Source organism: Larus michahellis, chromosome 1 (genome assembly GCF_964199755.1).
Source record: "Larus michahellis chromosome 1, bLarMic1.1, whole genome shotgun sequence".
Taxonomy (NCBI): domain Eukaryota; kingdom Metazoa; phylum Chordata; class Aves; order Charadriiformes; family Laridae; genus Larus; species Larus michahellis.
The window spans coordinates 42,206,420-42,222,615 of NC_133896.1; the positions used below are offsets into that span (position 1 = coordinate 42,206,420).

Sequence of the window (16,196 nt, forward strand, 5' to 3'; positions counted from 1 at the left end):
GCTATTACCTGTTTTAGTTTAAAAAATGAAAAGAATGAAAACCAGAGATAGGATTGACTCACTCGGACAGAAAGTCTGCATGGTAGTAGTAATCAGACAGCTTGTCCAGGAAAGAACGAGGTTCCAATATAAACGTAGGCAGTACAACCTTGGACAAGTCCATTCCTGGACGGACTTGCTTCAGCAGTGTCCAAATTAGACTTTTGTTTTCTTCTGACACTACTTCTGTCTGAGCAGCCTCCCCTGCCTAGGATGGAAAAAAAGACACAACTGCTTACAGAAAGGAGAAAGAAAATAATCCTCCAGAAGACAGTCAACACATTCTAAGGATGCAATGAGAATGGAAAATGGATACTTGAAATGAACAACTCAGAGATGCTGAAGATGGGGAGATGCTATGGGAGAAAAATCAACTTTCTCTAGATACACTTATGATACATCTTTAATGAAGCACGATAGATACGCTATTCAGCATTAAAAACTGCATTTGTTTTCATCAGCCCTAAAACAGAAAAATTTGAGGTAGAATGTTGTTCAAAAATCCTCCCTTAGTCCTTTGCTAGGCATCAAGTATATCACCCTGTGTTATCATGTGCAGGACTTACACAGCAAAAGGCTGTTCATTCTACCAACTTTTCCCCACCACGAAAGCTGCCACATTTATACTTCCCAGTGCCTTGTGGTGTCAACAGTATCAGTGGTTTTCATTAAAGAAAGGAAAGCTAGCTTTTCCTTAGGTTTTCCTTAAAGAAAACCTAAGGAACCTAAAATTCACTACTCAGGGGTAAGTGAACAAAACCAGCAGCCACACTCCAATATGCTCCTCTCTGTCCAAGGACAGGAGAGATATTCTTCCTTACAGTTTCTGAAATGAAAAGCAAAGGTTGTAGGAAAAACATCCCTCTTTCCAGAAACAGTTCTAAAATGCATACTTAAGAATTTATTGTCAAACTCCTCAACTTTTCCTAAACTACTGCTTCTTCTAGAAACAAGACTAGAAAGCAATAAAACACTAAAACACAAAGTATTTATGTCCCATAGGTAAGAAAAAAAATCTCATAGTTAGCACCTGAGAAGAAAGGGGAGATCTGTGAAAAAGCTCATCTCAATTTTTGTTATTAACTTTTTTTTGGTATCTTTATAGCAAGTAAAACATACAGATACCTATCATATTTGCCTGTGTGGATATGTAAGACAAACTGCAGTAATGGAATGGCAGCTCTGGGGCATCCTATTAGAATGCAAGGTGACATTAGAAACACAGCAAGCCTTCCATTGAGTTCTGCAGACCCCATGGCTGCTTAACTCCTCTCCTGCAGTAGAAAAACACAGGTGCCAGCTTGCGTTAAAATCTTCAACTTGAAGATTTTTACTTGAAGAAAAAAACAGGAGTAAGTTAATAAATAGAAATAACAACAAAGGAACAGGTAGATATCGTCAACTTCTGCTGCAGGTGGCCCTTTCAAACTGAGCACCTTCTGTCTAAGCTGTATTCCAGATAATCTCATTACCTCTGTCAAAACAGCACAAGCACAAGAGTGTTAAAACAGAGCAGAACATGGGCGAACAGAACTTTTCCCACCCATTATTGCTGAAAATACAAAAGCCAATCCTGCATGTCAGCTTTCAAGTGTAGTCTGACCCCTAAAATATCAGCTTTCAAGTGTAGTCTGACCTCTAAAATATCAGCTTTCTATTTGGAGAAGCTGCTTGCTCACTACATCAACAGCACTTTTACCTCCCCAAGTTCTTCATGACTCTGTTCTAAGTAAGTAGTTTCCTTGATATCAATTGGTTCCGGATCGATGTAAGAATCATCTTGTCGCTCCGATGTGTCGCTATCGCTTTCTTCGCTTTTCCCCAGTCCATCATTATCAGATTCCTCGTGGTCATGGTCATTTTCCTTATCAGATTTGTCAGAGTACATATCTTGATCTTTAAAGTGATGCCTTTCAATTTCACTGTCATTTAACCTACAAAAAATAAAGGCTAAATGAATCTTCAGCTTCACGCAATAATTTTGTGTTTTCAAACCAGGATCTTAATAAAATACACACTAAAATTGCCAATATGAAGCCTGATCTGGCAGCAATGTCAAACTAGCTTCACTGGAAACATACAGCATGTACTTTTCTCACTGAACTGTCAAATGCACCAAGTTTAGAATAGTTCTATTGGAAGGGACCTACAATGGTCTACTAGTCCGACTGCCTGACCACCTCAGGGCTGACCAACGGTTAAACTATGTCATTAAGGGCATTGTCCAAATGCCTCAAACACTGACAGGCTTGGGGCATCGACCACCTCTCTAGGAAGCCTGTTCCGGTGTTTGACCACACTCTTGGTAAACAAATGCTTCCTAATGTCCAGTCTAAACGTCCCCTGGTGCAGCTTTGAACCATTCCCACATGTCCTATCCCTGCATCCCAGGGAGCAGAGATCAGCACCTCCCTCCTCACTTCCCCTCCTCAGGAAGCTGTAGAGAGCAATGAGGTCGCCCCTCAGCCTCCTTTTCTCCAAACTAGACAAGCCCAAAGTCCTTAGTCACTCCTCATAGGACATTCCTTCCAGCCCTTTCACCAGCTTTGTTGCTCTCCACTGGACACATTCAAGGACATTAACATCCCTCTTAAATTGCGAGGCCCAGAACTGCACACAGTACTCAAGGTGAGGGCGCACCAATGCTGAATACAGCGGGACAATCACCTGTTTTGACCAGCTGTTTATACTGTGTTTGATGCATCCCAGGATGTGTTTTACCCTCTTGGCTGCCAGGGCACACCTCATATTGTGTCTACTGTCAACCAGCACCCCCAGACCCCTTTCTGCAGGGCTGCTCTCCAACCACTCCTCTCCCAAATTTATACTTGTTTCTGGTGTTGCTCTGCCCCAGGTGCAGAAGCTGGCATTTGTTCTTGTAAAATTTCATGCCATTGATGATTGCCCAATGCTCCAATCTATCTAGATCCCTCTGCAAGGCCTCTTGCCCCTCGAGAGAGTCAAGAGCACCTTCCCGTTTGGTGTCATCAGCCAACTTGCTAACGGTGCGTTCAACTCCTGTATCCAGATCATTGATAAAAATATTGAATAGAACAGGCCCTAGAATTGAGCCCCAAGGAACACCACTGGCAACCAGTCGCCAGCCAGATGTAGACCCATTCACTACATCACTTTGAGCCCTGCCCTTCAGCCAGTTCTTCACCCAGCATGTCATGAACCTGCTCATCTCACAGCTGGACAACTTGTCTGGAAGGATACTGTGAGGGACAGTATCAAAAATCCTACTGAAAATCGAGAAAAACTACATCCACCACCTTCCCTTCATTCACTAGGCGGGTGACCTTATTGTAGAAAGATACCAAATTAGTTAAACAGGACTTTCCCTTTGTGAACCCATGTTGACCGTGCCCAATGACTGCATTGTTCTTTAAATGTCTTTCAGTAGTACAAGTATGATCTTCTCCATAATTTTTCCAGGTACTGAGGTTAGACTAACAGGTCTGTAGTCTCCTGGGTCTTCCCTCATGCCCTTCTTGTAAACTTGGAATAACGTTGGCTAGCTTCCAGTCAGCGCAAACCTCCCCAGACTCCCAAGACCTTTGGTAGATGACTAAGAGGGGTCCTGTTGTAACATCCACTAGCTCCTTCAGTACTCTGGGATGAATCCCATCAGGCCCCATTCAGGTGATACAACTGGTCTCTTACAGTTTCAGTGTCCACAAATGGAAAGTCACTGTTTCCGCACTTGTGGTCCTCCAACTCAGAAGACCAGACAGCCCAAGGTCAACCAGTATTACTAAAGACTGAGGTTAAAAAAAAAAAAAAAAAAAAAAAAAAAAAAAAAAAGAGCATTGTATGCCTCCCCTTGTTCTTCACCCCTATTTTTCAGGTGACCATCTTCAACAAGTATCAGTCCAATGTTTTCCTTGGACCTCCTCTTGCTATTAACATACTTTAAAAAGCTAGCTCTCAGTTGAAGCTAAAATGGTTTTCACCTTTCTTCTCCCTCTCCTGCCAACCCTATTAAAACCAGGCCTGCAGGTTTTGTTGCTTAGATAGTTAAACACACTGAATACTCTTAGAATATGCTATATCCAAAGATCTGCTTAATTAAAGCATTAGTCTTAATTAGATTTAACAGTTGTAGCTAATTGCTGTGGGCCAGCTGCTGATATTAAACTACTATTCATGAGTACAGATCTCCAGCTGAATTGTACACAGCAGTTTTATTGTTTCCATGAGATAATGGAAGGAGCACAACTGTAGCTAAGCCTGCTCGGTCATCCGGATAGGCCCTTGAATCTGGGTCAGGGGCAATAATTTGCCTTTTCTGTGCTTTTTTCAGACTATCTATGCCAGAAAGAATTGCATTTCTCCCAGTCCAGGTCTCTGTCTCAAACACACCAGCAGTACAGAATTCCTGCACACTCAGAAAAGGCAGATGGGCAGCTAAACCTTCATGGGTGGGAGGGAGTATTTGAAATAAATTTACATGCACCTGAAAGTATATTGAATTGGTGGAAGATTACTGAGATAAACTGTGCATAGCGCAAGCTTCAGACCCAATTATTCCAAATAAAGGACTAAGTCTTTTGTATTTTCTAATGCACTTTGGTACCACAATTGAAGTGTTTGAAACTCCATTAATTTGCCAGGCTTGTTTAATAATGTATTTCCACAAAATCTTACAGTCCTAAAATTCTGGCTGAAAGTATTTAATGAAATAAACAGGGAATTACTCAAGGGCACTCAGCCATTAGATACCAGGTGAGTGATACCAGATATTTTCAACTTTTATGCATTTAATTTAATATAATAATATGGTAACTGAATCATTATTCATCCATCTGACGATTCAAAGCTGAGACATGCTGAAACCATTTAAATAGCAATAGGATTATTCATTTCTTTAACCAAAGAATGCAACTTATATTCACATCTACCAACTTTCGTCACATGTACTGAACTTATTTTCAGGTGAGGCTAACAAGAGAGACCATCTTCAAGATACAAAACCTTAAAACTTTAACAATTTGAGTACTTGAACTTACTGATGCGATACTCAACTTTGAGCTCCCTGGGCTAAATTTCCCTCTGTACTCACTTTGCTTGAAAAAAGATTTTTTCATTTTATCCACATACAATATAAAACACAGTGCAAATAAGGCATATAAAGATAATTCAGGAGCAAAAGAGAACTGCAGCCTTAGGAAGAGATTCTCCCTCTGGAGAAGTTATCACTAGAAGGTCCTACCAAAAGGACAATCAGGTTTAGTAATTAATTCACTTACGGTAAGTTTTCTCCACTGTGCAAGTTGTTAGCACGAAGCAGACCATAGAAAGAGACATGAGTACTGTCTGCTGAAGAGTTCAAATCATGTTCTTTACCTTCTCTAATCATTGTACGTTTAAGCAGACTTGAACACTTCAGTGCCAGCTCCAAAGCATCCATCCAACACCTGCCTAAAGACAAATTTATTATTAGACTAAAAAATCAAAGATTTACCTGAATGATAAAATTTCCACTTCCTAATTTACAATCCTTTTGGGTCTGCTTACATTTCTTTTGAAGACACACTTCAGAGCCATTCCATGTTACATGCACTGGATTTTATAATATGGTGGGAACATAAAACCAACTCACAGCTACTCAGCTCTGGCACAAAGGATGCTTCAGGATAGGACGAGCAAGGTAAATCATAATTCTGTTAGAGCACATTCCAGCATTTCTTCCTTAATGCAAGTATGGTTTCATCCAGGCCCTGACTGCTGAATTCCTCCAAAGTTGCCTCCAGCCCTGCTCTAGTTTTGAAGACTAAGTAACTGTATCCGTTGGCAAAATTTGCTCATACAATAACAATGTGGAAAAGGAGCTATGACAGCATATAAATGCCATTTCAATATAAACCAGCAGATATTCTAAATAGTTTTTTGGCTAGAAGTAACTAAACAAATTTGTGTGTTCTTTCTGCTCCTTATTTCTTCATTTTCATGTATCTAATCCATTTTTCAATATAGAAGGCAAACGGAGCCCTATTTTTGAAGTCTGCAGGGGTATGCTTAATTAACCAGTAGAAAGAAAGCAGCTGCTACAAAGGTTACACAACAGTCTTAAATTTTGTTTCAACATGTAAGCTTTGAAGATGGTTGCTGATAATGACCACGCCCTTCCCGCTGATGAAGGGTGTTACAAAACTGTATTTTGAGGGAATTTTTACTAGTAGAACTCTGTGCAACTGCTGCACTTCATAATACACAAATGCTTTCATTAGCAAGAAAGTATATACACATTAGCACTTTAGAAAGGCACTAGTTTGAGTATTTAGACACACATTAATATAGTTGTATCCGAAATAACCCGTTCCCCCTCCTGTAGCCAGCCAACACGAGGCAACTGCAAGGAGTTCAATAACAGTTTCTTCAGGTCAAAATTTTCCTTCAATAACCATAAAAAACTACCAGTACCAACACAACTGAATGGACTAAGATAAGGGAGAACCTTAACAATGATTAAACTGCAAACACAGTGCTGTAACAACCGTAGAAAGACAACTGAAACCATGTCTTTCTAAAAACTAATTGCTGTCACTGTGGAAAAACACCGAAAGATCTATTTACCATCTGATTCTGAAGCGGCTCGGATGATCAAATAACTGCTGGGCAACGGCTGAGTTATAGAACCAACTGCTTCACCTTTGGGACCCTTGAAATACACAAAACAAGCAACAGCATCAGATATTTTAATTCAGTTTTACAGTTTATAATTCAATGTAATAACAAGCTGACACACCGCAGGGCTATTTACTGTCACTCAGCAACATCTAATGAAGACATGAATGGAAAGATGGACAGCCCTCTTTTACTGGATTTCTTCTTCAAAGACTTCATTCTACATACAGCTCCCAGTTCGACCCCACATTAAAAAGAACGGTCTTTGGGATTCAAATAATTTTTGGTGGTGTTTTTTTTTTGTGTAAATCAGATTTGGCATAGTAACATGGAAATGCTCTGCTGATGCTAATTATAGCAAGATGATAAAAGCATCAAAAGGAACATCACGAGGGAGTCACCCTCACTGTCTGGGGATTCCTGCAGATGGGTGTGAAGAGATCACAAGGGGCAAGCTATTCCTCTTCAGCTCAGGATTTCAGCTAAAGACATAAGATTGAAAGAAAGCAAAACAAAAGACATGTCTGTGGGGGTGGCTTAGGAGAGTTGATTTACAACAAATGCTGCCTAGTAGAAGATCCCACATTCGTACAGCTCTTCCCCCTCCAGTCCCATTTGTTCTTGATGAGAGCAAAGGTTCCTCTCAATTCCTACAAGGATGCTACGGTTCATAGCACAGAGAGACACGAGGGTAAGCCAAACCCTTGCAGAAAATGGGAGGCCTTCTTCATTGATCCATTTCATGCTTGTTTTACATGCCAATGTGTTTGGTGTCTCAGCAGTATCCTATACTCCAGAACTGCGTGATTTTTGCCTGTCTTCAGAAGACAGACGAGTCAATCGATATTTAAATAAAATGGAAATAACTCCTCCCACCCAAACACTATGTATTGCTATAGAAACCCACTCATCCTTTCTCCCTCCCTCCTTCCCCTTCCACCTCTCTACCTACCCAGTAGTCAATTCCACAAAATGTTTAGGTGCCTAACTGCAGGCTTGGCATTTAAATAAGAAAAAACCCAAGATGATGCCCAGGTCCATAAAAGACACTTAGATGCTTAAGTCTCTCTATAAAGGGTATCAGCAGGACACCATGACATTATGCTCAACCAAAAGACACACGCAGGATGTCAAATGCCAAAGTTTAATTTTCACTATGAAGTTCTTCACATTCCAAATTAAAAAAAAAAAAAAATTAAAAAAATATCCAAAAGACCTTTCCATTTCTGTCAAGCTTCAATTTGGAATAAAATGCTAGAGCAACCATTTTAAAGACCCCTCAAAAAAACTTTACTTATGGTAACTTTGAGACAACTGATAGGCAAAGAGGGCTGTATTAAACATACTTGAAGCTATTGTTGAAAGCTGGGTTAAGCCTGCCTAACTGATGAGTTAACACATTTTGACCTCAACTGATTTCCCCCAGAGAAGCCTAATGAAAAGCCAGTACAAGGCTTAGAAGAGGGAATTGGAAAGCCAGCAGAAGTTTTGAGCAAAAGCAGATAAAGGCAGATATTTTAGAAGCAAGCAAATGAAACAGCCAGAACGTTTTTGAGGGCGAGAGGCAGGTAACGAGGAGTCTTGGTAGCACTGAAATACCAATACAGGCAAGCTAGTGCTGGTGTAAATGATGTTCAGAAACTCCCAAATAGTCAGTATGGAGTAACAGCAACGTGGGTGTTAGAAACAAGATTCCAAACCTCAGCCTCCTTTCGAGCGAGCAGAAAGGTGCACCTACAAAAAGTCTTTGGTGATGTGACATCACGGGGATCAGGAGTTAGTGGATGAGGAGAACCAGGAGGGACAATCCCATGCACGAGCACTCCTCACCCCGAGGGTAGGCAGGGAGGGAAGGGGTATCACTCTCACCAGGCCCCTGCGGAGGGGAGAGCACGGCGGCACAGGGCAGCGCCAGGCAGGGGTGGAGAGGTGCTGGGGACCGTGGCACCATGAGTGCACCGGCACTGTGCAAAGGCCCCAACCGTCTCAAGTCCTCGAAACTCTCGGGTCACAGGACACAGACTAAGGGCAGATGTCTGCCCATGAGATCTCCCCTTCAGGGTTATACTGTGGGCATGCAGGGTACACTAGTTACCAAACAACTATAATTTAGAGATGGTGTGGTTTTGGTTTGGGGTTTTCTTTTTAATGCAAGAAAGCTATACTCCCCTAGGTGCTTTGACAATACGTTGACTAAAACCGAATTAATAATTTGCAGCAAACCTTTAAGTAGGTTGACTTATTTTGGAATAACTGCTTGTGGATCTTGATTTTTTCTAATTGATTACTGTTCCAGAAGCACTGGGCATTTTTTGTTGATACCACCCATTACGGTTTCAAAATCAATTTTCAGTATGTTAGTGTTATGTACTAGAGACATTAGTTTCCATTTGTATGGTGACTTTATTTGAACTGCTCCTGACAGAATGATGGTACAACTACTCCAATGCAAAAATTCCACTAGATTAAAAAATGTTGAAGTTTACTTCCTACAGAATATTCATGCCAATAAAACTCAAATGCAATGAACATTCAGGGAAAGCAATAAAAACCGATAAGCAGTCACACTTGACTGATTTTGCTCATGAAAAATTATTTGCAGTAACTTTTCTAGTTATTAGTTTTAGAAAACTGAAATGGCATCAGGACCAGGCACATGAGGAAGACAGAACAAGGTACAGTGAGTGCATCAGCTACCTCAGAGTGCAGGAGGAACATCAAAGACCACAGCAACAGGCTTAAGGGAGCGTGTGAAGTGACTGGCCACAAACTACTGCAGAAGAGAATTTGCAGTCTGCCAGAAGGACACACTATGGGAAGTGTGTTCAAGTGAGAAAATCTCCTGCAGTACTTACACCTGTATTTCTTGCAACGCCATCTTCCTGCACTGACTGCAAACAAGGCTCATTTTGCCTTAAACTTCAAGTTTGTTCTGGTACATCTACTCTGTAAATCAGTCAATTGCTATGACGCTTATGAAAGTTTGCCTCATGATAATAAACCTGTAACTACGACATTATAATTGACGAGGTAAACACGGCAGAAAAAGGTTTCAAACTTCAAGGCCTTTCATCTACTTAAATCCAGTAATTCTCAACTGCAAATAGCCATACCAAAATGAACAAACGCCACTCCAGCTCTCAGCACATTTAGAATGGACAATATCAACTTGTTCAGGTTCAAAATTTGACCTACCTTAAAAAAGTAAAAATCTGGTGGGGCATGTCCTCTAAATTCTAAATATCTAGTTAAAAAAACAAACAAATCCATTTCTCATTGCCAAGCAATAAAGAAATATAAGACTGATTTGTGATCTTCTGCAGACAGGCCACCACTTTGCAATGTATGTATACATGATCATAAATTAAAGCACATTAACACCAAACCCTATAACTTTGAAAAAGGATATGAAGTTTGTGTTCTGCAAATGTGCGAATATCACTAGTCAGTGAAAACTTTTCCTAAGGAGTATTAAAATCAAATAATTCAAAAGCAACTACAAAAGATTTGATCTAAGCTTGGTAAATTTAGATAACATTGATAACGATAACAATTCAGAAAAGACCACAAACAAATATCAGGAATTACACTAGCTGACTGACTTCCCAGTCTGAGATAAGGAAGACAAAATCAATGCAGAATATTCTACAGATGTGACGATAACTCTATCAATTTAAGATTCAGAAGATACAATCTCACAGTAGCTATCCTAAGACGTATGTTGCAGAGGGCATAAATAATTTATTATGACAAGCGTCCTAATATTGTACAGTAAGTTCATCTAAAGTAAAATGTCATTTCAGGAGGCAAATATGTTCACTTGTGCTGTGCTTCCGCACCCCCTCTCCATATGCAAACATGAAACAAGGACTACAGTAGTTTATTTACTAGAGTATAAACAATGAGCAATGGTAAACATTAAAGATTCTTAAGAGAAATTAAAATAAACCTTTGCTGTGCAGAACACACTGTGCTTTTCAACACTTACAGATTAGAGCTGCCCACAATATTATGCCATATATGACAAAGCAAACAGACCTCAGAACTGAAGGAAAACGTTTATCTTCCTAAAATTGTAGCCAAAAAGGAACACAATTGGCTAACAAGTTGCAATATAAGCTATTATTGCACAAGGAAGTCATTTGAATTTCTACTCTTACAAGCAAATCAAACTAGGCTGACATTTTATTACATGAATATAGGGTTGGAAGCCACATCTCAACTCTTTCGTTTTAGCAAATCACTTCCGTCCTTATTTTCTCAGATTTGACTGATGTAAAATACAACATTATACACTCATTCCTTGCACTTACATGATTGCCAGTGATGGCATTAACCTCTTTAATGGCACCCCTCTGCACACCACACTTCTGAAGCTATTTAAGTATACAGAGCAGCATAAATCAAATATTTTTTGTGATTAAGACGACTAGATGTTGAAGGCTTATATTCAGAATAAACAAACCATTAAAGTTATAACAGAAAATAAAGTTCAACTTTTCATTAAAGTTGTCTTTACTCGTAGCTGGCTAATGCTAGTCATCCATTAAGAATCATATATGCTACCACTAACCTTTATAGCCCATATGGACTGCTCCAAAGGATGAAAAAGTTTGAAACAAAAGCCATCTTTTTTAGAAGGCCTCTCAATGAGTTCACAAGCGTTCAGGAGCACTGTTCCTACCCACTGGCCATTTTTGGGGGTTTTGTAAACAAGCAACACTCCTGGTTTCAGTACACACCACAGTTTGGTCCAGCTTTTCAAGGTACCACGAATCTAGAAGATAAACAGCTACAGTTATATCTCGGTGAAGCCAATAGCAAAACCATGCCCCTTAACAAAATGAAAAAGAAAACTGAAATTATTTATTATTTCATTTCAATCAAAGATTATCAAGTCTATCAAAAGTTTATCCAGGTTTATCAAAGACAATACAACGGTACAATTTCAATGATCACTATTCTATTCTTTCCTGATGAATACTTATTCTGCAAAGGGGTATACACACATCCAGATACGGGAAGTATGACAATTCATCTGAAATCTTCATGAATTTTCCTGTCTGGAAGATATTTTATCATTAGCATGAAGACAGGATAGTATTTAGAAGCAGAGCTCCTCTGAAAACAGGGCAGACGTCTGATAAGGAAAATAGGATATCCACAAGACAACTCTGATGTATTTGAATTTCTTAAATAAAATGTCTTATAAGGGCTGTCAGCTTTAACCCATATGTGAAATATAAGATCCTTTCAAGTCCCTGAATTTGCACATTTGATTAGACTGCTTGCATCAATTCTGTCAACTCTGGATTTTAATTGCTTCTGTGTTTGTAGGACTGAATGCCAACTTGACCTCTGTGCAATGTTTTAGCCTGTTTACACTGATTTTTGCAGAAACTGGATAAACCTTTTCCAGACAAGCTATTGTTTGGAGTTAACTATAAAAATGGGTAACAAATCTTTTTTCTCGTACAATTTCCAAGGCATATATACGAATTTAAGAAATTATATAAAAATATATAAACTGCACTGCTGTTGATGACACTGCTCTTTGAGAAATTAATTCCTCACCTTTTGTACCAGCATTAGAGGACAGTTAGTTCTTAAGAGAGGAAATACACAAAGAAATACTAGAAATACACAAAGAAATCTGTATTCAGATATCTGATTGAACCATTGTATGGACATAACGGAGCTGCAATTCAAAGTTGAAAATGGAAAGCACAAAATAAGAATCATAAAGCAAACTAATCTGAAGTCAATGGCAGCACACACAAGATGCATGTGACTATGGTGACTGCAGTAAGTGGGAGCTAGTTTCCTCTATTATTCCCCTAGGATTTGAGCACAGAGACCCCGGGATGCAATTAGTGGCTGCTGTGCTTGTAGAAAAAACATTAACAGCAAGTAAAAGATTGAGCCTTTTCTATTTTGGTCAGAAAGCAGCAAGCAGCTGCTACATCTGCAACTCGGGTTTCACACTTGGATTCTGACCTTCAACCAGTCAGCCATAACAATAACTGATGGGTCTGTGATAGTGCTAAGTAATTCTTTTGTAGCTCTCTTCTTTTCTTCTCTGTAATTTTTCTTTTGAACCTGTAAATAATAATAAGAATATTTACTATGCCACAGCCGTAAGTCACTAATTAGAGCACAAAAAGACATCTATCAATACAAGCTGAGGAAAAACATGCTCAATTCAATTTGCAATACAGATACAGAGAAGTAGCTTTAAAACACATCTAAAATGGTCTGTTTCAAGAGCAGCTACAATGCAATCCCTCTGCAATTTGCTTTTAAGACTAAAGACTTTGAAACTCCTGTTAGAATCACAGAGGGAAAACCAACCAACCAAACCAACCCCTTTCCCCCCTTCCTTTCCTGGTGTAAAATACAAAATCAAATTTGGGCTAGATTCACATTTACCGGTACATCATCAGATCAGTAGTCTTTACCCACCAATTACTTTCCCTCCCTAGTAGAAATTTGCAGCAATGTGTCTCCCTCTTTTAGAGGCAAATAATTTTATGTTTCTGCTGACATGATATCTGCCAAACAGTGGAGTTTGGTCTTGTTACAACACAAGGGGAAGAAGGCAGTAGAAAAACCTCAGGTACTGCATGCAAATTCTATCTTTGGTAATTCAATTCATCATTTCATTGTATGTAGGTGTCCTGAGGTCCCTGCCAACTTGAATTATCGTATAATCTTCTGAGTTATCCTATAATCTTGTGCCATCTTAAGGACCACATTACAGAAGCCCATACTCAAGGAAGAGTACAATAAGATTTGAAGAGAATCAACACCACAACTTCTCACAATACTTAAATATTCCATAGTACTTGGAATGTACATAAATACTCCATTCATCAGTACTTGGCATTTTTGTCTTCTTGTTAGAGAACATGGTAAAGCTATGTGAATGCATTTATAGTTCATGATGAGTTACTTAGAAATTAATTCACCTTGAGAGATTCTTTTTTTGTAAGTTTGCTTGAAGATAAAGAAATGTCCTTCTCAGAGCCATTGAAAAGCTTGGATTCAGACTGAAATTCACAAAATGCATAATAAATAAACGACAATGATAGATACGAGGATATATTACTGTTGCAGGCACTTTAGAAAGTGTTTGAAGTGCCCAGTTATGTTTGTAAGGTTCCCATTCCCACTCCTTTCTCTACTGCTTCTCCCACTAAAAGAAAAACAAACCACCAAACCAAACAAACCAGAACTTGTAACATGAGCCATTCACCACCTATTTATAGAGTCTTTTTTCGTAAGGGTTTTATGGGAAGGAAGACTGAGATTCTTCCAGAAGAAGCTGAACTATATGCAGTCAATATTTAGCCCATGTAGCCCATTACTTGATATGTCACAGTCTTGACTAGTTAAGCATTATGTTAGCAGAGACAAGGTTTTAGGAGAATCCTCATGCTTAATCACAGAAGTCATTCCCATGACATACAAATCCCAATGCCTTCATTCATAACTTGACAGCTCCTCCGAATGGATTGCTATAGAGTCACTTACCCCATGACCCATGAAGGAAAATACAGCCTCTTCAATCTAGGATTCAGCGCTCTATAAATCACCAGAGCACAACCGACCATTAATGGCACTTGTTCTGCTCCTTCCTCCCTAATTCCATGCTCTGATTACTTCACAAGTCATCTCTGAGAAGCTCACAGTGGCAACAGAAAGGGAAACGAGACTCAGGTTTGCTTATGAAACCCAAGTCCCTATTCATGGCAGGACAATATGCTGCCTCAGCACCACATGATTTCTCCCTTCCCACGTCTTATAAGGTTCAAAGTTTACTCCTTGGCATCTGTTGCCTACTAGTTGAAAGGGAATTAGAGCCACCAAATATTCACCTTGGGATACAGAGCTCTTTTAAAAAAAAAAAAAAAAAAAAAAAAGAATTGATCACAGAGTTATCATGTCATTCCTACTTGCAAGGCAGAGAACACTGAGTAGGTATCCACTATATATAAACTTCAGGTAAATTACAAAGAGTTGCATTTCTTTAAGCACTGAAATATAAGCCTGATGGATGCAAAGTTACTGCCTAGTAAAAAAAAAGAATAAGGAAAAAGAAAAATCAATGTAGCCTTCTAAACTGTGTAAATTCAAGGACAGTTTACGAAAACTGCTTCTCAAGATGTTTAACATTTCTGACTAGTCATTTCAAATCTCAGACTACAATGCAATGTCTATTCACTGAATTTTTATTTTGGAATACGATAAAATGTCAGTCAAAAAATATGCAAGTTTTGAGAAAACTTATTGCAACAATAAAGACAGTGCACTTGAGCACTCTTTTGCTTAACACGAGTGGCTCAAACCAAACAACTAAAAATTAAAGATTAACAGTGGAACAAAGCAATTTAACTTTGATCCTATTTTGACGCCTTTCATTCAGAACTAAGACTTTACAGGACTCTACTTGGATAGCTAGTGTCAAAAAGGTATGTGCAATAACTAGTAAAAAGTAATTTTATCTCAAAATAATTTCAATGATAAGTAAATGTTCCCTAACTTCCATATAAATCTTGGAAAAATGAAGGAAACCTCTTCATTTTGTATTAATGATATGTTCTTAACGCTCAAAATTTAGCTTTAAGACAAACATACAACTTGAAATTTAATTCCTCTGTCTAGAAGTTAAAGGAAATACAGTACTTTAAATGTAATAACAGAAGAGGGGAAAAGGCTTATCACTGTCACATAAGAAGAGGTAACGAACTCGTTATGCAAGGTATAATGGAGCACCTTAAGTAAAACATTTATAAATATTCTAGTTGCTCACCAACAGAAAGCTAATGCAATCTAAAGGTCATGCACATAAAAACCCCAAACCAGTAAGTATCACGGGGTACAAAAACTAATTTTCTTGGTATCTCAGTTTTAAAGCTCGCTAATGTGACACTGAATAAAGGTCCATATTTACCTGTCCAATGGATTATGAGACAGATCAGCGATGCGTATATTTTTAAGCTATTCACTTTCTCAGTGTTACATACACACAAAGTAAATGGGATTAAAATTTAAAAGAAGAAAACGTTTTAAGAGAACTTACTGCAACCCCCAGCAAGTTACATTCAGAACCAGATTCTGGGCAAATCTCATCACGGCTTTTCCATCCTTACTTAAAAAGAAGGGCTGCTACTTTACCTCCACAGCTGTGATAGTTACCATATTGTGTCAGCCTGAAGTTTATTTGTGGGTTATAAAGGAACCACTAGTCTTATCAAGGCCTACATGCAGTAATTGTAAAAATAAGGATGAAGAAAAACATGTATTAGGAGAAGTAGGAATTTTGGTCTCATTTGTGATAGTAGAAAGACACAAACAAAAGTAATGACAAAGCACACAAAGACTTAAGACAGACAAGAACCAAAAATAAATATAAGGAACAGAAAAAACAAATTGGATAGTCAGAGATAAATGATGAATAGAGTCTGAAATAAATCCGAATTAAAAGAGACAGTATTAACTTGATTTTCAAGTAAAAAATGACTTAG

General features: G+C 38.7%; 1 protein-coding gene across 9 annotated transcripts in view; it reads right to left on the reverse strand.

Moving 5' to 3' along the window:
- OSBPL8 (oxysterol binding protein like 8) overlaps nucleotides 1–16,196 on the reverse strand; it is a 96,657-nt gene that overhangs the window by 12,895 nt on the left and 67,566 nt on the right. For all 9 annotated transcript variants that reach the window (XM_074573669.1, XM_074573661.1, XM_074573644.1 and 6 more), the window contains 7 exons: nucleotides 13,638–13,718; nucleotides 12,667–12,768; nucleotides 11,243–11,446; nucleotides 6,619–6,703; nucleotides 5,292–5,463; nucleotides 1,739–1,973; nucleotides 63–247 (listed from right to left, as the gene is read on the reverse strand). In XM_074573669.1, coding sequence (XP_074429770.1) covers nucleotides 63–247; nucleotides 1,739–1,973; nucleotides 5,292–5,463; nucleotides 6,619–6,703; nucleotides 11,243–11,446; nucleotides 12,667–12,768; nucleotides 13,638–13,718 — 1,064 coding nt within the window. The remainder of the gene's footprint in view (nucleotides 1–62; nucleotides 248–1,738; nucleotides 1,974–5,291; nucleotides 5,464–6,618; nucleotides 6,704–11,242; nucleotides 11,447–12,666; nucleotides 12,769–13,637; nucleotides 13,719–16,196) is intronic.